Raw genomic sequence first — 25171 nt, 5'->3', positions numbered from 1 at the left:
TACTGGCTTGATTTTCTGAAAGTGGTCTCGGAAACCTCCATGGATTTGCTCAAGCCTTGTAGTTCTTTCTACCAGGTGCCCAATATTGGCAGTCTTGGTGCAAAGTGTCACTTCAGGAAGTATTCTGGCTTTTGGTAACCTACATATGTACCAAAACCACCTTTTCTCCTTCACAGAGGTGCAGATAGAATCACAACATCATTTAGGTTAGAACAGACCTTTAAGGTCACCAAGTCTATCCATCACTTAACACTACCAAGTCCACCAATAAACCTGAAGCACTGCATCGACACATCGCTTATATATATCCAGATAATAGCAAAAATCCCTATAGTTTGGGATTGACTTTAAGCTACTTTAAATGAAAAGACAAGAAAACAAATGTTGTTCCGCTCGAGTGGGCAGCCGAGCTCCACCACAGCCTCTCTCTCACTCCCCCTCAAAGCAGAAATGGGGAGAAAATATGTGAAAAGGGCTCAAGGGTTGAGATAAGGACAAGAAAATCATGCAATAATTATTGTAACGGGCAAAACAGACTCAGCATAAGAAGACAGATAGTAAGATTTATTGCTCATTACTAACAAGCTAGAGAAGTGAGAAACAAAGGAAAGAAACCAAAAGCACCTTCTCCCCCCATCCACCCTCTTCCACCTCCTCCCCCCGAGCGGCGCAGGGGAACGGGGAAATGGGGGTTATGGTCAGTCTACAGCGCTTCTTCTCTGCCGCTCCTTCTCGGTCACTCTCGTCCCCTGTGCTGTGGGGTCCCTCCCACGGGATGCAGTCCTTGATGAACTGATCCGGCGTGGGCTTCCCACAGGCAGCAGCTCTTCCAGAGCTGCTCCAGATATGGGTCCGTACCACGGGGTCCATCCCTCAGGAGAAAACTGCTCCAACCTGGCTCCCCCATGGGCAGCAGCTCCTGCCAGGTCACCTGCTCCTGCGTGGGCTCCTCTCCACAGGCTGCAGGTCCGGCCCAGAATCTGCTGCGGCAGGGGTCTTCCACAGGCGGCAGCCTCCATCGGTGCAGGGCCACCTGCTCCACCGTGGTCTCCTCCACGGGCTGCAGCATGGAACCCTGCTCCACCGTGGTACTCCATGGGCTGCAGGGGGACATCCTGCTTCACCATGGTCCTCACCACAGGCCGCAGGGGACTTCTGCTCCGGCGCCTGGAGCACCTCTCCCCCTCCGTCTACACTGACCTTGGTGCCATTCCTCACTCCCTTCACACTCCCAGCTGCTGTGTGGCGCAGCGTTTTTTTCCCTGTGTTAAATATGCTCTCACAGAGGCGCAAAACAACATCGCTTATTGGCTCAGCTCTGGAAAACAATGGGGCCCTTCCCAAACATGGGGCAGCTTCTAGATCTTTCTCGCAGAAACCACCCCTATGGCCCCCTGCTACCAAAACCTTGCCACGTAAACCCACTACAACAAAACAAAACAAAAAATGGTATTTGCTATCAGAGGGCTCTGCGACATTCGGTTCTTCCAGGGTTCTAAACTTTTAATGCTGACCCATACAGATGGGACTTTGCACCTTTCACAACTCCCTGGACCAGAGTCAACTTTGACTTGACAGTTTGTCAGGTCAAAATAGGTGCTTTCCTTGAGTAAGGAGGACTCATCCCCTCTAGGAAATGCTGGAAGCAGAGTAACATATCCTGCCTTTAGAACTTTGAAGTTCCACTAAGCTTTCATCATCCATAGGATATAACCTGGTTTTAAGTTAATTCAGGTCAACATGTTCTCATTGAGCCCACTGATAGGGATGTCAGTGTGAGTAAAGGCCAGTTAAAATATGCTCACTAGAACTGGGCTTAGACAAGCAATCAAATGCAAAAAAGTAATACGCTTTGTGATTGCTATAAGTTTGTACAAATTAGACTTGATTGTTTCAAGGGAATGGCTTGCTATCTATTACTGTCTAGGGACTTTGTATAAATAGGATAAGGCACGTTAGACACACAAAAAAACAATAACCTTAATATTTTATAGCAAACTGTTTCTTTTGATCATCTTTTTCATAGAATATTAATTATATTTTAAAGAACTTCAAACAAAACCATTTTTTTTCAACTACGTCTCCAGATAGCAAACACAACTCACTGCCCTTTCAGTTTTCATTTTCCACATATCTTATTTTCTATACATCTTTGATTTGTTTCAGGCAGATAAAGTGCCATGGAGGTGACACTGCAAATCTCGGAGATAGCAGCTCTGTGCAGTGGCACCGTTACTGAAGGACATAGATACAAATAACATTTTTTAGAAGTGTATATCACCACAAATAATGTATCTGCTTAAATGAGCAGCCAGAGCTGGTGGCACTTCAGCTTTATTTCACCTCAGAAGGATTGTAATTTTTTTTTCTTTGTAGAGCATAGAGACTCGGTACTGCTTTACTTGTTGCTGTGATGCCTTCAGACCATTCAATGAATCAGTCAGTATGGATGAGCCAGTGTCTTCTGAGGGCTGAGTTGTTTGGTGTGGGATCCTCAAAGCGTGCTGGAGGCATACAACATCTCTTGGCCCTGTACTTCCCTTACAAGGAATAGGCCCGGGTAAAAAAAAAAACAGTTGCTCAGGTCTGTCCGGCCAGGCTGCTGCAAAGGTAGACACACTTCGCTCATGCTCCAGGTTGATTGGACATAAGACAGCTCCAAGCCTCATGCATCTGCATCAGCCTGTTGTGGAGCCCAGGGCACAGGCTGGCTGACTGGGAGGCTGAGTTTCATAGTCATAGCTGAGTGCAGTGTGTTCTCAGCTTTTGCACTGGAATTGGCTTCTGTCCTGCCAACTCAGTGCATGGGAAGCCCAAGCTCATGTTTTTGTAACTGTCATCCTTGCTGGGTAAGGCTCTAGAGGGAAAGAGATATCCTCCACTTGGGGAACATATAAGTATCTAATGCACTCCTTTTTCTAAAACAAGACTGTTACACAAACAAAATTATAGCTATGTGTAATGCATCTTTCATTTTCTCATGCACATTAATGCTAGAAAATCCATTGTGAGGAAAGGTCAGAATTAAATATGAGTCATGTATGATAGAAGTGACACCATGGGCTGCTTGTTTGTGTAGATGCGAATGTGTTCACTGTGTAAGTCAAATTGCTGTTAAAAGCCCGTTAGCTAGCACAGTGAAATAATTCCTGCAACTAAGAGGATTATAGTGGTTCTTAAATCCACAACAGAACTTCACTGATATTAGCAGCAATAGCTTATATGCTTCAAGGGCAGTGTACGAAGCCCTAAGTTTTGTATTTAAAACATATCTTCACCCTGAGGCATTAAGATGACTACTCATATTTCAATAACAAAAATTCCCAACAAAGCCAGACTTCAGCTGATAAAATATCTTTCTATGGACTTCAATTTTTAGTCTTGACAGTGACATTAAAATAATTAACTGCAAAGCCCTTTGTGTGTTTTTATGGCTTCCTCCCTCTGTATTTGTTCATATTAACTCATTATGTGGCCCCAACTGAGCAAAGTGCTCAGATGTATGCTTAAATCTCACTTCACCAGTGAACATTTGAGTGCAAATGCTTTAGAGTCAGGGCCCATTGGACAGTAAGATGACCCAAAGCAGATGTTTCTGTTTAGTCCCAGTTTCCACAGAGACTATGCATCTCTTCAGTGCTCACTCTTGTTTTGGACTTAGCCACTGAAATGCTAATAAAGAAGGCATCAATTTTAACCCAGAGATCTGCTTTCTCATGATTGTCTTTCTTAAATAACGATCAAAGTATTTAATCTATCTTAGTATTAAACCACAAAGTTCTAGGGTAGCCCACACTGAGAAGAAGATTTCTTGGAGATTCTCTTTCCTACATAATTTTGGAGCTTTGATGCTTTTTTTTTTTTTTTTTTTTTTTTCCCTCCTTGTTTTTGCTTGAGGAAAAAATCCATGAAGATGGGAGAGGAGGAAGCTCATCAGCATTGACATTTGAGTCACTGCTTAGTTTGAGACATTCCTGGAGCTTGTGGAGGGTTATTCTTACTTATATGCAAAGAGAATTTTTAGTTTCCTTGTTAGAAAAAAAAAAAAAAAAAATCAGAGAAGACGGTCTTCCTTGATTGGTTTGTAAAGGAGGAAGAATGGTCTTTTTCCAGCTTTTTCCTCTACTACATCTCTTGTCTCATTAAAAAGTCTAGCTTCCTTCTGTTCATTTCAAGAAATTGTAGTAGGCTAAATGCTCAAAGATTGGCAGACGTCCCTCAGATAATTATAAATATTTCATTTGTCTCTGGTTTTGGTAGTACTGTTGAATATTTGATTATGTCAAAACAAACACTCATAACTGACACATAAGAAGTCTGGCAACAAACACTGCTGCTCATAAATAGCCTTCTCTTTACAGTGCAGTTTTGGAGGAGTAAAGAAAACACAGTTATTTGCATATTAAATGTACAGAGGCAGCTCCTGGAAAAATGTATCAGCCATGATAAATAAACAAAGGACTTTGCACACGTTTCCATATTACTTATTTGGAGTGGGCTAGCTAAAGGATGATTATAGCATCAACTACTTAGATTCAGACTATATGATTTTTATTATCTTCTACTTTAATAAATAGTTGGAGAAAGAGAAATTGATCTTGAAGGACAACATGAATAAACACCCCCCTTTCATTTTTAGGATGTTATGATATACATGTTCCTTCCTTGAAATCACTATGGGTGCTGGGTTCTTACTATACAGTCTTTCCACCTTGTAGTTAGATGAATGGTGTGTCATATATTCTTCATAACCTTTCAAGATGTTCACAACTGAAAATGTCTGGGAGCTGTTACAATCCATAAGAAAGGCTTTATTGGAGAAAGAACATTACTGCAGTAGGTAAGGAGTACAGACTAGGGTAAATGCAAAAAGAAAACACGGGAGAATTCATGAAAACAATCAAGCTTGATTTTCATCGCTGAAGTTTCCTCCTAATAACAGCTAACTTTAACCTAACTTCCTTATTTTGTGTCTGAAATACAACAAAACAGACCTCAGTTTGTTTCTAGATAATGGGAATATGTACAGTTGTACATGTTAGTGCCTTACAGGGGTGACATTCCTCTAGCATTTGGGGCCTTGCAGTTGTCTTTAAGATGCAGCAACACAGCTGCAGTGTACACCCATTGCTTGGGTCTTTCCTGGTGCCAATGGCATCCTCTGAGCAGGCAAAGTATTCCCTTGGTCCTACAATTCATGGCCAACTAAATCCACAGGGAGCTGAGGAGGGCTTGCCCATAATGATATTGTTCCTTTGCATGCTATTGTACTGTAATATTAACTGTGTCAATGTGTCAGGAAGGTGTGGGTTAGACTTCTGCAAGGAAAAAGTCAGACTCAGTCTCTTTTCTAGAAGACAAGCCAAGCTTTCTCTAGGTCGTGGCTTTTCCCCAGGTCCCTGCCATGACAGGCCCACACATTTGCCTAGGACTGATCTGAGGCTATTCTCTGAGGTTCATGGCAGAGTGCCCACCACAGAGAATTTTGGGGTCCTTTTCTTAAACCTCCAATGTAATGGATGTTCCACAGTTACATCAAAAGCTGTTAGCATCCCTTGCTACTAACCCCTTCAATCTCCTACTATAAGCTCCCCTTTTTAGCGGTTCACAACCCCTTCAGACTTTGACAAGTGCTGTTGAAATTTTCCATGCTCTGCACAGACCTGCCAGTTTCTTCTTTTCCAATGCATGAAACAGTACTTCATCCCACCACTTGGTGAGCAATATATCTGCTCTATCTTGTCAGCTGGGAGAGGAGGGGAGTCAGCTTTTGAGGTCAACTGAGTAATGTGTCACTCAGGTCCCCTTTGAGCACATTTCTGCTGTTGCCTTCCTCCTCACTGAATACCCCTGTGGCTTCTTCCGTGCTCTGTGACCTATCACATCTAATGTATCTGCTCAGCAGACTGCCATAGTCATCTAACCGTGGTGTCTTGCATGTCAGATTGAGCGGAAAAAGAGGGTGAAAGAGAGCATTGGGTATATATGCAAGATATTCAGTTTTACTACAGGGCAAAACAAGACAAGAGCTAATTGTGCCAGTCTTATGCTTAGTGCCTGAGATTAGACAAGCTTGACTGTTGCTACCTGAGGCTGATTTCTGAAAAAAAAAAAACAAAACACTTCTGCTACATCTCAGAATGAAACTAGAGGAGACACATCATTTTCTCATTAAAAAAAGAACCTCCCACAGAAAACAAAACAAAACAAAATAAAACACAACTTATTTTCCTTAAATGTAATGCCTTCTCTACATAAGAACATGTCTCTCAAGTTTGCAGGAAATGTCTCTGTCCCAAAAAACACACTTGAATTTACAGCAAATTCATGTGTTTTCCAGCCAACTCAACTACATACCTTTTTACCCAATGGTCCAGTATTCCTTGTATAATTTTAAGATGCATTTTAGATTTCCTATGTATTTTTAAAAAAATATTATATACACCCTATATCTTCACATTTACATTGGGCTTTACATATTCTAGCACATTATTTTAATCTATTTTTGATTATCATTGCCCAATGTTCTATCATCTGTCTATCCAGACAGTAAGCATTTCTGGGAGGCACTTCCATTTGACTGTTGAAAATAAAATGTAACAATTGTGTTAAATTGTCCAATGCTTTCAAAATAAGAAATAGAGTCATTTTAATGTTAAATTGCCTGCTGCTTTTTCATCTGCAAAACTGTAATTTTTATGTAGCTGTATTTTGCTTGAGGCCTTCCAGCACGTATAAAAGGAACTTTTAAAGGTAACATCTTTTAAAGGTAGGCTGCAAAGCTGAAAAGACAATGAAACAAAAAGTGTGTAGATAAATGTAGTATATGCTTTTGAAAACAAAATTCCGGGGCCACTTCTACAGAGTAGTCTAAACCTTGTTGAAATCCTCTTGCATCTTGTGTGTTAGTAATGTATTCCAGAATTAGCAGGGTGATACCACAATGTGTTGGTTTGACCTTGGCTGGTCACCAGTACCTAGCCATCCATTTGTTCACTCCTGCTCCTCAGCAGGACAGGGGCAGAGAGTAAGATGAAAAAACTTGTGGGTCAAGATAAGGACAAGGACCAATTACCATGACAAGCAAAACAGATTCAACTTGAAGAAAATGAATTTAATTTATTGCCAGTTAATTACAGAGTAGGATAATGATAAATAAAAACAAAATTAAAAACACTTTCCCCCTTTCCTTATTCCCAGACTCATCTTCTCTCCTGATCCTTTTACCTCCTTCCCCCGAGAGGTGCAGGGGAATGGGAAATGGGGGCTGCATTCAGTGCATAATGTTTCATCTCTGCCATTCCTTCATCCACACTTCCTTCCCCTTCCCATGGATCCCTTCCACAGAATGATGTCTTTCATGGACTGCTCCAACTTAGGTCCTTCCCATGGGCTGCAGTTCTCCAAGAACTGTTCTATCATGTGTCTGTACTACAGAGTGCAGTCATTCAGGAACAGAGGTTCCCCTGTAGGCTGCGGCTCCTGCCAGACCACCTGCTCCTCTAGACAGGTGCAGCTCCAATGTGGTTTCTCCAGGTCACATCCACCTGCTCCACCAGGGGCTCCTCCACTGCCTGCAGCATGGAGATCTGCTCCATGTGGGACCCAAGGGCTGCAGGGGGACAGCCTGCTCCACCAGGGGCCTCTCCACAGGTCACAGGGGAACTGCTGCTGCCTGCCTGGTGCACCTTCTGCCCTCCTGCTGCACTGACCTTAGTGTATGTGGAGTTGTTTCTCTCAAGTTTTCTCAGTCCTCTCTCCACAACTGCAAAGCAGTTTTTACCCCTTTTAAAATTTGTTATCACAGAACATCAGTGATAGGCTCAGATTTGGCCAGTGTTGGGTTCTTTTTTGGAGCCAGCTGGAACTGGCTCTGACAGGGGAGCAGCCCCTTTTCTCTTCTTACAGAGACCACCCATGAAGCCCTCTGCCCACCACCAAAGCATTTCCACATAAACCAAATTCACATAAACACCCTGAGACTCTGCTGCTTGCCTTTACACCATCAAAATAGCCATGTTTGGGCTGAAGTAGCTTAAAGAGACAGAAAAAAATATCTTAAAGAGACACAAGAGAAGAAGAGAAAGAAGAGACAGATGCTTTGGTACTGAAAGAGCACTGAACTTTCGAGTCTCGGGTGTAAACATGTGACCAAGGCAATATAGAATGAAACAGTTAGTAGGAGACTCATGCCCAGAACACTATGAAAAAGTAAGATTACTGACACTTGGGAAGCAGATGAGTTACCAAAATGAAATATAAAATACAGTTAACAGCTACAGCAGCTCTGGGCATCAAACAAAAAACTTAGAAAAGCATCAAATACATTTGGGATTCATCACAAGAGGTGTGATCTTATCATACTTCTCTGCTCTGGGAAGCTGGGACGCCCAGGTCATTTGGGATCAAGAGAGATTACAGAAGGACGTATATTATGTTCCTTCTTCACTGTTTTTGTTGTTGTTTGTTTGTTTGTTTGCTTTTTCCTATCTGCAGTTCCATACTTTCAATCTTTTCTCTGCAACAGTGAGAATGGAAATATACTCTTGAAAATAACTATACTTTCAAAAAAAAAGTCTGAAATTCTAACTTGCTCATCCCAGGAACTGGGCGGTAAGTAAATCATATTATAGAATTATAATATGAGGAACATGAAAATTAGAATGATTGCATACCTTGGTGTAAACATGGAAGTGAAAGATTCCATGAGCATGACAGCTAACTAAATTTGCTTTCCAATGGGTTTGTCTCACGACAAATGAGTTTTTAAACTCAATTATAGAAGACTGCAGTGGAAGGTCATCTTTCATAGACCCTGGGGACACATGAACGTCCTGTTTCAGGAACAGCTGTGATCAGAAAAGGAAAATCTATTTTTAAAGATCAGAAAAGGAAAATTAGAGGAAAACAAACAAACAAACAAACAAAAACAGCGGTGCTAAAATTAAAGCTGAATTAGAGTAGATTTTCTGGTATCTAACTTGAGTTCATCTCATATTACATTTTTCTTCTTGATGAAAACATTAGCAGGGATCCTTCTTCTCTAGTGATATGTGAAGAATTCAGTATCAAAAACTCTAACCTCCTAAGTTTCAGAATATCACTCAAATTTTAAGGAAGATATTGGAACCAACAGACAGACTTATTAAAACAGACACAGTGATGATATAGGCTTCCCTTCTTAAAGAACTGAGTTGAAGATGTAAAAATAGAAGGATGTGTAACAAAATTCTTGCGCAATCATTTCACACTTACACATCTTTCCTTCGCTTATTTCTCATCTGTAGCTCATCTATGCACAGAGTAAACTCTTGCAAACTCTTTAGGACAGAGGTCTTATCTGAACAAAGAAGGAAAATGTGCTGACCGGTGCTACTGCCTTTATTGAAGATCTTTATTGAGCTAGGACTTTGCATTCCTGGGTTAATAGTAAGCTTGCAACATAGCTGAAGCTAACAAGAGATCCTGTATTCTTCAGACAAAATTCCCATTAGTTACAAGAAATTTAGCTCAAGTAAGCAGTACAGGATTGGACCATTATCTATTATTAATCCTCTTGTCAAGCTAAAGTAATTATGAGATATAAGTTCTGTTCTTGAAAAAAAAATAGTCTCGAATGTTTTCAGAACTGACAAATTTTATTTTGCAATTGATTTTTTTTTTTAATCCATTGGAGACTACACAGAAAAAAAAAATACTTGATAATTTTTGGTAAACTAAGTCTGTGTGTATTTTTTTACTTCCAACATGAAATTTTCTACTGAAAATTCCAGGTAGAACCAATCACTCTAGAAGACTAGAATCACAGTTAACTAAAAACAAGTGTTACCATATTGTCTTCTATATATACTTACACAGATACTATATATATTTTATACTCACAGTCTAATACATAATTAAATAAGTTATAAAAAATACCCACATCACAAAGAGGTAGATAAAGTTTCTAGTATACATACTGTATTAACATGTGAAAGTTGCACACCTGGACATAAGAGATGACATTAGACTCAAGTAATTAGTGGCTTCCTCTTTTTCCTTTCTCCCTTCCCTTCCCTTCCCTTCCCTTCCCTTCCCTTCCCTTCCCTTCCCTTCCCTTCCCTTCCCTTCCCTTCCCTTCCCTTCCCTTCCCTTCCCTTCCCTTCCCTTCCCTTCCCTTCCCTTCCCTTCCCTTCCCTTCCCTTCCCTTCCCTTCCCTTCCCTTCCCTTCCCTTCCCTTCCCTTCCCTTCCCTTCCCTTCCCTTCCCTTCCCTTCCCATCTTTACCTCCCCCCTCCCCCCCATTTTTTTAAGTTTGCTTGCATTTCATTTCAAGGAGCTAACTTTTTGCTTATTTTGTAGTTTGTAGTTTTACCTGCACTTAGTTCCCTTGGGTGCAGTTTATTCTCAAGAACTGCACTTTGAGGCAAAGAGACCTTAAAGTGGATATAAATAACATTTGGCTGAGTACAAGACTCGATTGATTTATTTTAAACATTTTAATACTTCCTGAAATCCTGCTGGCTCATCTGGGTTAGCTAAACACATGCCGGGGGAAAATTATGGAATTAACCATAACCTTTGGAGACCAGTCTGCTGAGGCTCTATCTAGAGCTGCTGGAGAGAGACTGGAACCAAAATTAACCTCCTTGAAGAGTTTGTCTTTCTCTGCTGGCTGCAAAGATGTTTAGGAAGACCAACCAGTGTTCAGTAGTAGTCTGCAGGGAAATGTATTTACACCAAGGGTTAAAAATAACATCTAGACATTACTTTAATGTTTAACCTCCATCTTAGTGCTCTAGACTCCAAAAGAACATGATGCATTAGTCCAGAACAGACCAAAGAAGAATATATTTTGAAGTGCGGAGAGGCTTTCAATACTTCCTCAGCAAGACTGGATGTGCCCAGCTATAACCACACTATAACTATTGGTAAATTCATAACAGCAATATGGGCTATTGTGCCATTGCATTGAATAGATCATTTAAGTCTGTGCTTCCTGTTTACCCAGTTCCTCTCTGTTTCCCCAAAACAACACAATAACCGAACTAAGTCAATATTTGGAATGCTTTATTTATTCATTTTTAAGAGCACACACACAAAAACAAAGAAACAAAACAAAACAAGTAAACAAAAAACACTATTCTGACGGTTATCAAGAGTGAGGCTGATTTATCAAAATGGTGAACTACCTGGAACAGATAATCTATAAAGAATGAATCCTACCACTCACTTGAAAGTTCATAAAGTCTTGTTTGGAAGGCTTCTCTAGTGTTCCACTCTTCATGTGACCATTGCCAACATTACAGCGGGCCAAAAAAGACTTTGATAACAAGCCTTGACAACATCCAAGGGCAGAGGTACTGAGCATTAGCACAGTCTTAATGTTGCTCTGCTGTTTCCACAACCCAAACAGGAAATGCTTCTGTTGGTTCTCATGTGTTTCATAATGCTTCTCCATCTCAAGCAAGTCTTGTGGACTAGAATAACTTGAGTGAAAATATTGTGCAATTATAGAGAATACCATACCTAAAGAGCAACTGGAGATGACCTACCAACTAGTAAAAACTAGATGGTAACTTCTGTTTTCGCTCCAACCTCTTCTTTGACTCTGGGTTATGCTGGCATGCAGCATGATATCTGTGGGGCTTTCCTCAGTGTCTGATGGAAACAATGAAGGTCTTCCCATTGCATTCTCTCACTTTTGGGTTCGATGTTGATTTGTTTCTGGAATTACAATGTTGATTGTCATTGCTGATCTAAAATCAAGAGTCCTGGGGTTATTAAAACAATAAAAAAAAAACTGCTCAGCTTCTTAAATCCTATCTTTTTTTCCCCTTCATCTTTCACTAGGTTGGAAAAATCCACAAGAACACTGCCCGCAAAAGAGAATACCACGTACTGTTCATGGTGATCACTACAGTCATCTGTTATCTCGTGTGTTGGATTCCCTATGGAGTTATAGCACTACTTGCAACATTTGGTAAGCCAGGTGTGGTGACTCCAGTTGCAAGCATCATACCTTCCATCTTAGCAAAAAGCAGCACTGTTTGCAATCCCATTATCTACATACTTATGAATAAGCAGGTAAGATATGTTATTTTAAAATTATATTTTCCTCAGGGTATGTCAGGACCTCTGTGACTACCTGTCCTGTGGATGTGTCTTTGGGAAAAGGGCATTCAGGGCTGAAAAATATCACTGGAGTCCTGGGATGGAAATGTCAACACATTATGTTGCTAAATAGCAAGAACAGATACATCTGCTTACTGAAATTGCTCATGTTCTTCTGAGGACTTGCTGTGTGTTAATTTGCATGCTGCAGTGCTGCCAAATGTAATGGAATCTATTTACAAAAGAAGAATATTGGGGGATGTAGGTGGAAGAAAAGAGGGACAAGAAGAGGAAAGGATTTCATGACATTGAAAAAAAATCTGAAGGAGAAGATCTGTTGCAAACACTTAACCATTTTTCTCGACAGATCCACTTGAAAACAAAAGGTCATTTCAATTAAGTTTTTATGCACTTCTATATTTCTTTCTGTTAAATTCCCACTTCATCTATATGCCAAAATAGGGAACAATTTTATTTTCTCTTGAGGGGCAAGGCCAATTCTAACATTTCTAAAATGCCTAGATCTAGCTGAGGTGCCTTATTCCTGTAAATGGCATTTTCTGTACTGAAAAGTGAACTTCTTAAAATTTCTGCATTGACTACTCTGACTCTGAAGTTTGATAACGGCAGATCTGGAAGTTTTAAAAGTGTTTTCCAGTAAGGTATTTGGAAAATACATGTAGGTTATGAAAACACTTTAAACACTTTATCTTTTTGATTACATTAGTGTTCTAAACATTGATATGAATTTCCTGTTCTCACTGTGTCCATTGCTATTATATAGCAAATAAATCCTTTTTTTTTTTTTTTTTTTTTTTGCCTGGTGCATGCTGGAACCTAATCTTAGTATTTATCAACAGCTGTTATATTATTTTGAAGCCTAGAAAAAGGAAACATTGAACATAAAAGCCAAATATATTCTAATTTAGCCAGTGTCTGAGATTATTCTTCATCTACCCTAAATTATTAAACAAGGAATTAATATGCTCCTGAAGACTGAGGGAAAAATCCCAGACAAGACATGAAACTTCCCCGAAATCAGAAGGAAACAATATTTTTGCCCTCCCCAATGCTAGGACTTCTTTTCCAAAGTCTAGTTTAAGCTGACATTGGAAATACAAAGAGCTCCAGAAGGTGCTAATACTGAAACAAAATTGTAACTTTTTCTCCTTTCCCTTACATGTTACAGTTATTACGGAAACTTCTCAAGAGCAGCATCTGTCTTGCTTCTTTGTCCTCTGAGCACTTAGGTCCTTAACTTTCATGAGATCATCTGGCCATGCTACGGCCACTAGAGCAAGCTATAGCAGAGAAGGCAAATACATCTTGGCATTGTATTCACACACAGAGCACATCCCAGACAACAGGGTTACAGAAGCTGAGGTAAAGATATGGATCTTAAAACACGTGAACTCAGTGTAGAGCCTTGGGTGCCTCCATATGTCTCAAGAACAGAATCACAAGCACAATTACCAGTGGTGACAACCTGGCAGCCACAGATATAAACACAACAAAAGAAGGCTGTTTTTATATTCTCCAACTGCTCCAGGCAGTTACTGAGAACTCTGTATTCTGCAGCATCAAAGGCTTACGAGATAGTCACACTGCTGTGGGTGTGCTGAGACAGAGAGGAAAGGTTCACCGTTGGGAAAAACTTGATTAGCAAGAATAAAGCCAGGATGCTTGCACATCACAGGAATGTAGCAAGCTGTCCAAAATCACTCTTTCCCTGCAGTAGCTGTTTCTTTCAGATAAAAAGAAGAAAATTGTGAATACTTAACTTGTTTCTCAATATGAGGCTGACATTTGATCCAATTTATCATCTCTTATAAAGGAAGAACAATGCTGGATGATCTGTCTACAGGGGGAGAATTCCATTTGGACCATTTTGAGGCAAGGCAGGCAATTTCTTAGCAGCAGGAGCTGAAAAGACTTTGTAACAATTCAGGAGCACCCTGGCAGGGAACTGCAAACAGTTTCTTAAATATCTCTTCTTAGTCTTCAGTCATATGCAAGACCGAAGTATTAAGCTTCTCTCTTTGAACTTTGAGAATAATTCTTCTGTTTCCCGCTACCTGCTGTTCTGCAGTTGCCATCATTTAACAAAAAATGCAAAGGAACAGAGTAGTTGAATAAGTCTTGAAGGGTAGATCATTAGTTGCCAGCTGGTAGTCACTGTATGATTTTTTATTATTTTTATTTTTAATATAGCTAGCTTCCTTATTGTTGCAGAAATCAAGACAAGATCATTCCTGAAAAGGAGCTTTGTCAGATTAGGGGTAAATACTCTCATTGTAATAAAACCAAAATAATAGTTCTCAGTTCTCATTTGTTTTGCCATTATTTATTAGCAGTAAAATAACTATTTTTACCTGAAACTGAGGAATGGTCTTCACTCACAAGAGGTGAAACACATCCATCCATCTGTTCACCTTCCTTTCAGACCAGGAAAAAAAAGTTAAACACCTTTGTCCTAGGTATGAAATGCATTCACAGCACGTCAGCTACTTAGTAGCTTTCCTCATTCCTTTCTGTAAATTTAACACTTCAGGAAAAGTTCTCTTCTCAGCACTTATCCTCTCTGAGCTTCATGTTTTGCTGAGAATTGTCATAGGAGGCTGGTGCATCCCAAAAGAAAAATTATCTAGCCTGTATTTTTCATGGTCATGTCTTGGATACAATATGCCAACGGTAGGCTATTTACTCATGCATGTTGTAAATACACCGAGAACATATGGCTTAATCTCTAGGTCTCTGTGCATAAGCTAACCTTTTTGCTTTGGGACCTGCTCTGAAGGTTGCAAAACAGCACCGGTTGACTGCAGCCACAGTGTTAGCTTCCATCTGTCATAAAGCAATTTGGAGTATCGTGGAATTGCCACCCTCTGAGCCTGCCTTAAAAGTCATCCTGCAGAACACACCTTTAAATTAACTCTTGAACATGTTTTGAGTCACTTTCATGGTCCAGAAACCCCAGGGAAAAAAAAAAAAAATGTTTAATCTTTGTTGGTTCCTTCTGCACTGACCTGAGGTGATAAAATAGCTGGGGTGAATTTCTTTCCAGTGGCGGGGACTCCCTCATGCAGGACCACATGGCTTATGCTACTGTCTGTTTGCTGCTCCTCTCCAGGAGCACAGAAAGGGCATAGTTTCAGCTGGACCATTGCTGGTCTAAAAACATCATTCCAGGCTTTCATTAAGCTTCACTGACAAAGCTGTAAAGCATTAAACTGCTTGAACTGCCTGAGATTGAAGTAACATCTTCAAACTTCCACCCATGCAGCTACCCCAACAAGTTATTTATGACAGCTTCAATTTCCTTCCTTCCACCATGGTGATGCAGAAACCTCCTCTTCCACATGTTACATACAAGCAGTTGTTAAGCCTTCACCAGAGAGATACCAGCTTCCCCATAACAATGGGCTTGCTGTTGCACAGATAGGGGCATCTTGCCTTCCTGTAGTCCATAGGGCAATAGGAACTCGAAAACCCAAAAACTTTCTGATGGGTGTAACTGTACTTCAGGACTTACTTCACTGAGTATGGTATCAATACAACCAGGTATCAATAGCTGGATAACACAATAGTGCAACAGTTTTTCAGGTTAGCCTTATCTTATGTATGAGAAGTTCATTCATTTTTTATTGATATAGAAGTCTAGATATGCATAATGAGTGCTTGGGAGGGTATGGTTATGGATGAGAAGTGGGTATTGAGACTGAGTCAGTCTGCACTTGCTATTTCACATAATTTCAAGGTAGCATTCAGAGAAAACAGGAATTTGCCTCATTGCAACTGACAGCCAAATTTTAGACAAATGAAGCCTTATCACTTAAGGATCTCTAGAAACAATCACTTGGAAGCCTCTGATCAGTTTATATGTTACAACATTTGTTGATGTAAAATGGTCTTGCTCAGCTGTGGTTCATGGGCTTCAGACTAATTACATGATTTCAGCAGTTATTTCCAGACATTTAGTCACTCAGGCAGTACACCTACATTTCCCTAGACTACTGAAACTCAAACCAGCACTTCTAATACTGTTTCGCATATTACAGTTTGGAAAACAAAAAAACAAACACACACTCACACATAAATAAAAAATAACCACTCAAGCACTGTGATAATCAGTGTCCTATTTCTGGTGTCAGAAAATACCTCTGAGCAAAAGTAAGGAGGGAGAGTGTGAGGGAAGAGATGTTTTAGATGTGAATAGAAGTTACTGATTACCAGTTTGATTTCTACCCTGACTTCTTGAATTAAAATCACTACACTTATAAAAATAGAAGCAGAGCTTGTCGTTTTCCCCAAGGATCTGGAGAAGTGATGCTGACAGGAATATACACACTTGTCTGAAAATAATTAATAGTGTGACCTTTCCAAAGTTATCATGATTTAGGGCTTGGTGAGGGCAAATAAATTAAAATAATGAGCAAACTAAGCTAACTGCAAATAATTCTGCCTTTTTGTTGTTGTTGTTGTTGTTATTTGTTTCTGATGGGCAATGAGATGTGAATAATAATGTACTTAAGAGTGCTTCTCAACAAGACCTGGAGCCAGCACATGCAATTGTGCTTCTCTCTTCTCTCATGAGTGAGCACTTAGGCACATAGCCCTGTTGCTGCAATGGGGCTACTCACACACTGAATTTTCTTCAGATTTATCTTCATTGCTCATGCACATAGTGTAAAATAGCTACCTGGGCCCAAGCTGAGAACCTCAATGGAGAGGCTATAAAGAGGTGAGGCGACAGTATTGAGACCAATGTGTGATAAGCAGGAGTTAACCCAGCAGGGAAGTGGAGTTTCCCCAGTAGGTTAGAAATGTGAGAAAAAGGAAAGGCATTTTCATATTGTTTAGCTGCATTAAGATGAGCAATAACACACCATCCAGAGAGGTGGCACTGATTCAGGTCACAAGTCAGACACCTCCCAGATGTGCTGCAGCTGCAGTGGGACCTGTACCACCCCCCCACCACTCACCAAGCAGATCACTACCAGGCCAACCCCTCTTCAAATGCATTTGTGGAACTTGAAATGAGTCCTTCTTTAGTGATAAGATTTTTGCACCTTACACACAGTTTTCTAACAACCCTTTTCAGTCCATCTTGATGTGACCTTATGCACCAAGCAGGGAGGAATGCATATGCACTTTGGGAAACAGAGCTGCACATGACAGTCATAAAGAAAAATAGAAAAAAAAATAATAACCTTAACATTTCCCAGCTGGATACATAACAGCTGTATTTTCACAGTCAATTTTCATGTGGTATTGTGCAGTTTTCAGCATTTCCCACAAAAGGTAATGTTTCAGTCTTCAAACTGCAGGAATATGTGGGTAAGTTAATGTTTTTTTGTTGTCTTTTTTTTTTTTAAGTGCTCATTTTTCCCCTTGGAAAACTAAGATATTTTAGCTGCATGAGAACACAGTAGGACAGATCCAGAAAGATGGTACACAATAAAGAGACAATTATGTTAAACTTCATTTTATGGACAAACTGAAACATATCTATTAAGTCCTGAAAAGAAATCCCATTTTTTTAAGTTCATGACCTTCTAGAGGTTTGCAGACTTATCATAAGATTTATTGGTATAAATTGCTATTTTTCCATTAAAATTCATGTAAGATGTTAATAAGATGTTAATAAATTATTATTATTATTATTATTTAATGTCTTTCACTGTTTTCTGGTCTGATATTGGGTATATAAAGAAGTGGCACCACATTACCTAACAAGCAGTATTATGACTTTTTAAAGTTGAGGGGCAAAAGGAAGAGATGTCTCAAGGGCACCTTTACTGCTGTCATAAAGTACAATTGCATCTCACACAGTGAGTTCAGAATTACTTTAGGTATTTCTTTCTCAGATTATGACAAAAAGATCAGTTCAAACAAATAACCTATTTAACTTGGGTTACAAGTACATTTAGCAGTCCCAGCTAGCATCATGATGTCCCAGGCTATACTCCTGGTGCAACCTGGCTGAATATGTTCAGCATTATCCTGCCTGTCCTGTGGACACTTTCAGAGGACTGGACCAACTTCAATATCACAGAAGAGTTTAGGACTTGTTTGTTCAGACCCACATGAAAAGTAGCAAGCAGGCAGCCAGGTCACCAAGAGTCAGGTCAAGCAAAATACTAAATAAATATGGAAACAATTAAACACGAACAAACACAAACACAGGATAAGTATGTGTTTACTGGGCTAGTTAGTATCAGGGATGACAGTAACAGAAATGATGTCCACTTAGATCTTCCTTTCAGGAAGACCGAGAAAGTGAAGGGCAATATCCCAGTTCTGGCTGGGATAGAGTTACTTTTTTTTCCTAGTAACTGTTATGGTGCTGTGTTTTAGATTTAGGATGAGAATAATGTTGATAACATACTGATGTTTTAATTGTTGCAGAGCAGTGCTTATACAAATCTAAGGACTGTTCAGCTTCTCATGCTGCCCTGCCAGTGAGTAGTCTGGGGGTGCACCAGAAGCTGGGCGGGGGAAGGGGACAGAGCCAGGACAGGTGACCCAAACTGGCCAAAGAGATATTCCCTACCATATGACCGCAATAAAAAGTGGAGGGAGTTGGCATGGGGGCTCTTGTTGCTCAGGGACTGTCTAGGCATTGGTCAGTTGGTATTGTGCATCACTTGTTTTTTATTACCTCACGTATTCTGTAAACCTTGATGACTAAACTATTCAGAGGCTTAAAGTTATTGTCATTTAGAATAAGTCCCTAGGCATTATGCAGGCGAACTGCAACAGGTAAAAATTGTGATCCCTTTGGAGAACTCAAATTTTAAAATAAAAATGTAGTTGAAATCTAAACTTAAATTGTCTCATCCACCCTAGTGCATTTTCATTGAAATTAGCTCAGAAAAGAAGGAAAATTGCCTCAGCTTTCTCCTGACAACTTTGCAGGTGATACTGGTCAGTAGAAAGGGTCATAGTCTAGGAAATTGTGTTAACTGCAGTGATTGTATGAAAGGAGATTAACGTTGGTACCTGTTTGGGGGATAGCAAGGAAATACCCTTAGGAAAAGATTCAGCCTCTAAAATCACTGTCACTGTACAAAGGGAATGAAACAAAGAACTGTTTAAGAATTCAAAGAATAAGCAGGGTTACATCCCTAAGCTTTTATCTGGCACAAGTAAGACTTTTTTAGCCAAATTGTTTGCACTTACCTATCATGATCAGCCTACGGTTGTGCTGGGAGTTTCAGGACATCATTTAAAATCAGCCATTTTCACACACGTCCAACTATAATATCAAACCTGTGAGGTAGATTGAGAGTTACATGGAGGTTTGCAGTATTCAGATAACCATAGAAGCAAGGAATATGGCATATTCACACCTAAATCAAAGGTGTTGGGATTCATACAAGCAAGGCCCCTTGGTATCCTGTTTGGTCTTGCAAGTATACACCAGCAGAAACTCAAATCAATATTTCTTTGCTGTCCTCACATGTGTGCCTGTCCTTAAGGGGCTTTCAGATGGTCAACAGTTCAGCCAGTGATAAGAAAAATGCAGGAAAAAAGGATAAGTTTTAATGACCGTGATGTTTCCATCTTGCTAGTACTTCAGTGATCTACAAGTTAAGTGTAAGCACTTGGCATTATTTTTTTATTTTTTGTTTGTTTGTTTGTTTGTTTTTTCTCTGGACTGATTTCCAAATTTGGTGTGGACAGATAAGGTCCTGCAAAAGGGAACAGGATCTGTAGGTAGGCTGAACTTCTGCTGTTCTTCAAATGACATTGCCAGGTGACACTGAACAGGGAGCTTCTGTTGCAGTGCTCTCAGCTGCATCCTCAGGTCAGACTGAAGTTTAGCCCACACTAAAATTCATCTGGTGAAGGTCAAACATTAATTTAACATCAGATTTCTTTGTGTTAATTCTAATGTTTCTGCTTTTTTCTCAACATGTTCACATTTAACAAGTAGGACTCCATCTATGCTTCTATATTTGCTGCAGCCTTTATTTTCAAAGTTGTTTGCAAGCATACGTCATCTGAAAAAAACAGAATCTGTAAGACAATGCAACCAATTATATAAGCAAAGAGTTTAGTTGCTTTATGAAGACTATCAGATTCAACAGATGAAAAAGATTTGAAAAGATAAGTGTAAGCCTGGAGGTAATAGAAATTCTCATTTGTCTCTCTTGTTCAATCACTGAGTAATCTCTTGTGATGTAGCAGTGGCATAATACTATAATTTTATCCAGAGCAGGACATTTTGGTGTATTTCATCTGTCAGTTGATATTACTTCTCAGTGTTTTACTATGTCTACCAGGTATATCTTTGCAGTCATGTATCCAGCTAGCAATTCAAGCAACAATCATTTCAGATTAGGTGATGGAGAGAAAAAAATAAAATGAGGTTTCTTAATCAGAGAATTTTTCAGCATTTATGAAGCTTTCTCTAAATACATATGTAATTAATTGATTTAATTCTCATTATCCTTGTAAAGCAGGTGAATATCATCATCCTAGTTTTGCAGCAGGAGAAATTTGAGTATCAAAGGTTAGATTACTGCTTAAAACCTTATGAATTTGCATGAAAAATCTAATTCAGATCTGTAGAACTCTATGATTTAATCATGATGTCCTTCTCTGTTCAGGACAAAGTACTCAGTCAAAGTACTTACTGCACTCAAGGATGTAATGGTTTCCACAGTATTGAATATGTGACATAAAATATAGAAGCCTACTAGGTCTGTAATTCATTAGATTAAGTCCCTTTTCATTATAAACTGCACCTTTTAATCCCATTAAGAAATTTGACTATGTGAGACTGAAAACAAATTGATGTTCCTTGTTTCTTGAACTAGAAGCAATTGCAGAGCTTCATTCCTCAGGTGTCTAGTCAGCCAACTTCCAAACTAATTTTGCTTGTAGCCAGTTTATAATCCTTCATTCCTGGTTTACTCAAAAAAAAACATGAAACAAACAAACAAAAAAAACTTATTCTTTGGGATGTCTTCTGTTCACACTCAGAAACAGCAGTCTGATGACTTTCTTCATACTGCTAGGTTAAATCAGTTTAGTTCTTTCAGTTTTCTCTAGTGATCAAGGCACTTCATTCTTTTGACATCAAATATAAACACATTTAAAGATATAATTAATACTACTGTTTGCTATATCTGTAGTCTCATGATACAAAATTATGTGCAGTTGATATTATGCAAATGTCAGTGGCCATAAATATGCCCAGTTGCCATCACTAATATGTAGTCATAGCAAAACCAGACCTGCAAAGGTCCTGACTTTTGTTAATTGCATTCCCTTGCTCATAGGCAATGGGCCATTCTTGTGGCATTGACCTGAAGTGGCAAAGGCAATGCTCCAGCCTTCCTCTTTTATCTCTTTTTTTTTTTTTTTTATGTCTCTTTTAGCTTTCTGAAATTTTGAAGAAAAAAAATAATCAAATAACAACAACAACAACAAAAACAAAATTATAAACTTATTGGTAATCAGGCTCGAGACTGTGTATTTCATCTGGAAAACAACTTCCTAGCAGATCACTGAATATTAGAAAAGGACCAACGCTTCAATGCATTAGAAGTTATTTCTTGTTTATGTCATTCTATTTTAACTCCCTTGATTATTGTTATCCTCTGAATTTGAATCAAAAGCAAGAACTACAGCTCTACAGTGACTTCTTAAATCCCTTTACTGTGACTAAATTATGACCAGATTTTCAGAAATGGGTGTACAGTCATGGTCTGTTATATGGGGTACAACTATGTAAATTGAGTACTTTACGGATGACTTTGGTTCAGATGTAGCATTTTATTCTTTCGGGGGAAATATTACTCAGGACTTTACAACTCAGAGAGAGATAAGACTTCTGTGTGTACTGGTTTTAGACCAATATGAATACACTGAAAGAGGAATTCAAAGTTAACCAAAATGTGTACGTCTTCCTTTTCACTTTCACCATCTTCTCTCTCAGTGATCACCAATGACAAATTCAAGGGATTTCTATGCAAGTTATGAAAAAAAATATATAAAATAATAATTAAAAACAAACAAACAAACAAACAAAAAAACAGGCAGTTTTGTAACTTGTTGAGAAATTTTCCGTGAAAGCATCTGCTCTGTGCAAAATGTGGTTTCTGCAAAATTTGAAGCTGTTAACTTTGCCAACTGTATTTTCAGCTGGGAAATCTTAAGGACAAAACATTCAATTTCAGGACATATTTCCTTGCCTTAGCCTCTACACATTGGTTTCTGTAACACCTATTTTCAATGAGAAACACTGTCCCTTATCCTGTCAGATCAAGCTCCCTTCCCACACTGCATGTCCCATGCACAAATGATGCACAAATGCGGGCGAGTTGTGGCATAGCTAGAGAACAAAATGCAGCGAAATTAGTAGTCCAGCATGGAAATCCAGTTTATAGGAAAACAGGCAGAGTGAGTCTAAACTATGCCCTACAGGTATCTGCTTATAATTGGATACTTTGCCAGTCCAAGATCTTGTCTGGATTTTTTTATTATTTATTTTTTTTAAAGATATGTTCTGTTTTTGTCCCAGATTTGGAAGAAATTTGATAAGCATTAGATTTTCTCTCACAACTAAAATTCTGATTTCTCAACCCAGTCAGTTCTGTTGTATTATTTATTATCATAGAATCATGGAATGTCCTGAGTTGGAAGGGAACCCACAAGGACCATCGAATCCAACTCCTGGCTCCACACAGGACCACCCAAAGATCAGACCATATGTCTGAGAGTGTTGTCCAAACACTTGAACTCCAACAGGCTCAGTGCTGTGACCACTGCCCTGGGGAGCCTGTCCCAGTGCCTGACCACCCTAAGTGACACAACCTCAGACAAAAAGAGCCTGAAAAATACACAATGGAAGATAGGCAATGGTATGGTGATACAAAAATAATCTTATGAAAATAAGGAATTTGGGTTTCCTTGTGTGGTGTTCTTGGTCTCAGCCTAAGTGGAGCTGTGTAAGAAACATCCTGAAGAACTACTTTCCCTAAACGTGCATTATACACAGACTACTGCTAAGGATAGAGCACTCACAAGCCAGGGCAGCAAGAAGACAATTAGGTCACAATTTTACGAGTTCTTGTTCATATGCTTTAGTGATAACAGAACTGGGACAGGTACATAGTGGTCTAAGTCCACCACAGTTAGCTATAGTCTTTCTTTTAATTCTTGTGGGTTGATCCATAGTCCACGGGAGAAGAAATGAAAATACAAGAAGAAACCGGGTAGGCAAAAGAAACATATTGATGATGACTATATAAGCACATACATTTTTCAAATGTCAAAATAATTCTTGTTGCTATGATTTGAACTTTCAGCAAAATGAGAGTTATTTCAAAATGATCTGGAATCACTCATCACATATTACAGTAGTAATAGACCCTTCATTTCTTCTCATGAAATAAAATGTTACTGTAGGGACTGGTAAATTTGCTGCTGCCTCTGTCAGTCAGGATCCATCAATCATACTGCAAAGCCCTAAACAATTCTGACTTACTGAAATAAGAATAGAAAATAGAGACAGGGTCCATTTTGTTGCTGTTCACAGATTTTTGCCTGTTCTTGTTCCTCACACTGCTTTAGGAAACTCTTCTTTTTTAAGTTCCTTTAAGGTAGGAGAAATTAATTTCACATAAGCTGTCCTTTTTATATATAGTATGGGTTTTAGTAGCTCTACTTAAGGCCAGTGAAGAGCTAGCATGAAATAAATATTACAATCGGTCTTTTCTTCTGCAGTAATAAACCCTGTTGAAAGCATCTGGGGTTTCTTAAAGCAATGTGCAATGAAGATGCAGTAGCATTGTTAATATTGTGCTTTCATGTGCACAGACAGTCTCCTGGAAATTCAGCAGCCATGCTGGTTGCATTGAAGTATAAGTAAATGAAAGCTTCTCTTAAATTGTTTCCTCTAACAAAATAACTATCCCCAGTTTATGATCCATGAAGCTTTGGTCTCTGACTTTGTTTACTCTGTATGAGAGTGCATGTTACACAAGGATTTATCTTCAGAATACTTTTAAATGATCAGAGATTATATGAATATTATATTCATGAAAATAAGGTAATACTTCTCAGACATTGGTATGTGGTCTTTTGTTTTTGCCTTCCCTGCTCTTCTACCATGGAATAACTTTGTTGGTATTATTTTGGCAACAGATTATTGCTTAGTTTTATTCTCATCTCTAATCTTCTTGGGTTGCTTCAGGTGCTCATTAAACTGCCTAATGGCCTGATACCTCTGTTCAGCCCCATATATTCGTAAAGTCTAAATTAAGCCCATCAGATAGCTTACAATTTCATTTGTATAGAAGAGAACAAGCACTGAAAGTTACAGGAAAATGACCCCAAACCTCCAGAGAGGGATATTGCTATGGAAGGAAAACAGTGTTGCTCGATTCAGATGGAAGCGTCAGCAAATACACCTGTCCATTCTTCAGAAAAAAACCAAGCTCAGAAACAGACCCTAAACAGAACTTTCCCCACATTTTCCTCCTGGTTGGTAGTCCATACATCTGCCCTCTCTGCTCAGGATATATTTCATAAGATCCTCCTGGCTCACACTCCTCATAGGCAGCAACACTGCTCCTAGGGGGTAAATCTCCGGTATTTTTAGTTTGCAGAAAAGGTATAGAATCATAGAATATCCAATTTGGAAAGGACTCACAAGGATCATTGAGTTCAGCTCCTGAGTCGCTGAAGGACCACCCCTCCAAAAAAATAAAAAATAAAATAAAAAAAATCAGACCATCTGTCTGAGAGCACTGTCCAAATGCTTTTTATCTCTGGCAGGCTTATTGTCATGACCACTTGACTGGGCAGCCTGTTCCAGTGTCCAATCACCATTTCGGTCAAATGCCTTCTCCTGATATCCAGTCTGACCCTTCTCTGTTGCAGCTTCAATCCATTCCCTTGGGTCCTGTCACTGGTCACCAGAGAGCAGAGATCAGTGCCTGTCTCTCTGCTTCCCCTTGTGAAAAAGTTGTAGACTGCGATGAGGCTTCCTGTCAGTCTCCTCTAGGCTGAACAATCCAAGTGACTTCAGCCACTCCTCTTACATCTTCTCTTCCAGAACCTTT

General features: G+C 39.4%; 1 protein-coding gene across 1 annotated transcript in view; it reads left to right on the top strand.

Moving 5' to 3' along the window:
• Positions 1–25171, top strand: part of LOC137855450 (pinopsin-like) — an 87806-nt gene that overhangs the window by 51272 nt on the left and 11363 nt on the right. The window contains exon 4 of the mRNA XM_068679590.1: positions 11832–12065. Coding sequence (XP_068535691.1) covers positions 11832–12065 — 234 coding nt within the window. The remainder of the gene's footprint in view (positions 1–11831; positions 12066–25171) is intronic.

This window comes from Anas acuta, chromosome 1 (genome assembly GCF_963932015.1).
Source record: "Anas acuta chromosome 1, bAnaAcu1.1, whole genome shotgun sequence".
NCBI classification, from domain to species: domain Eukaryota; kingdom Metazoa; phylum Chordata; class Aves; order Anseriformes; family Anatidae; genus Anas; species Anas acuta.
This window is presented reverse-complemented; position numbering and strand designations above follow the sequence as displayed.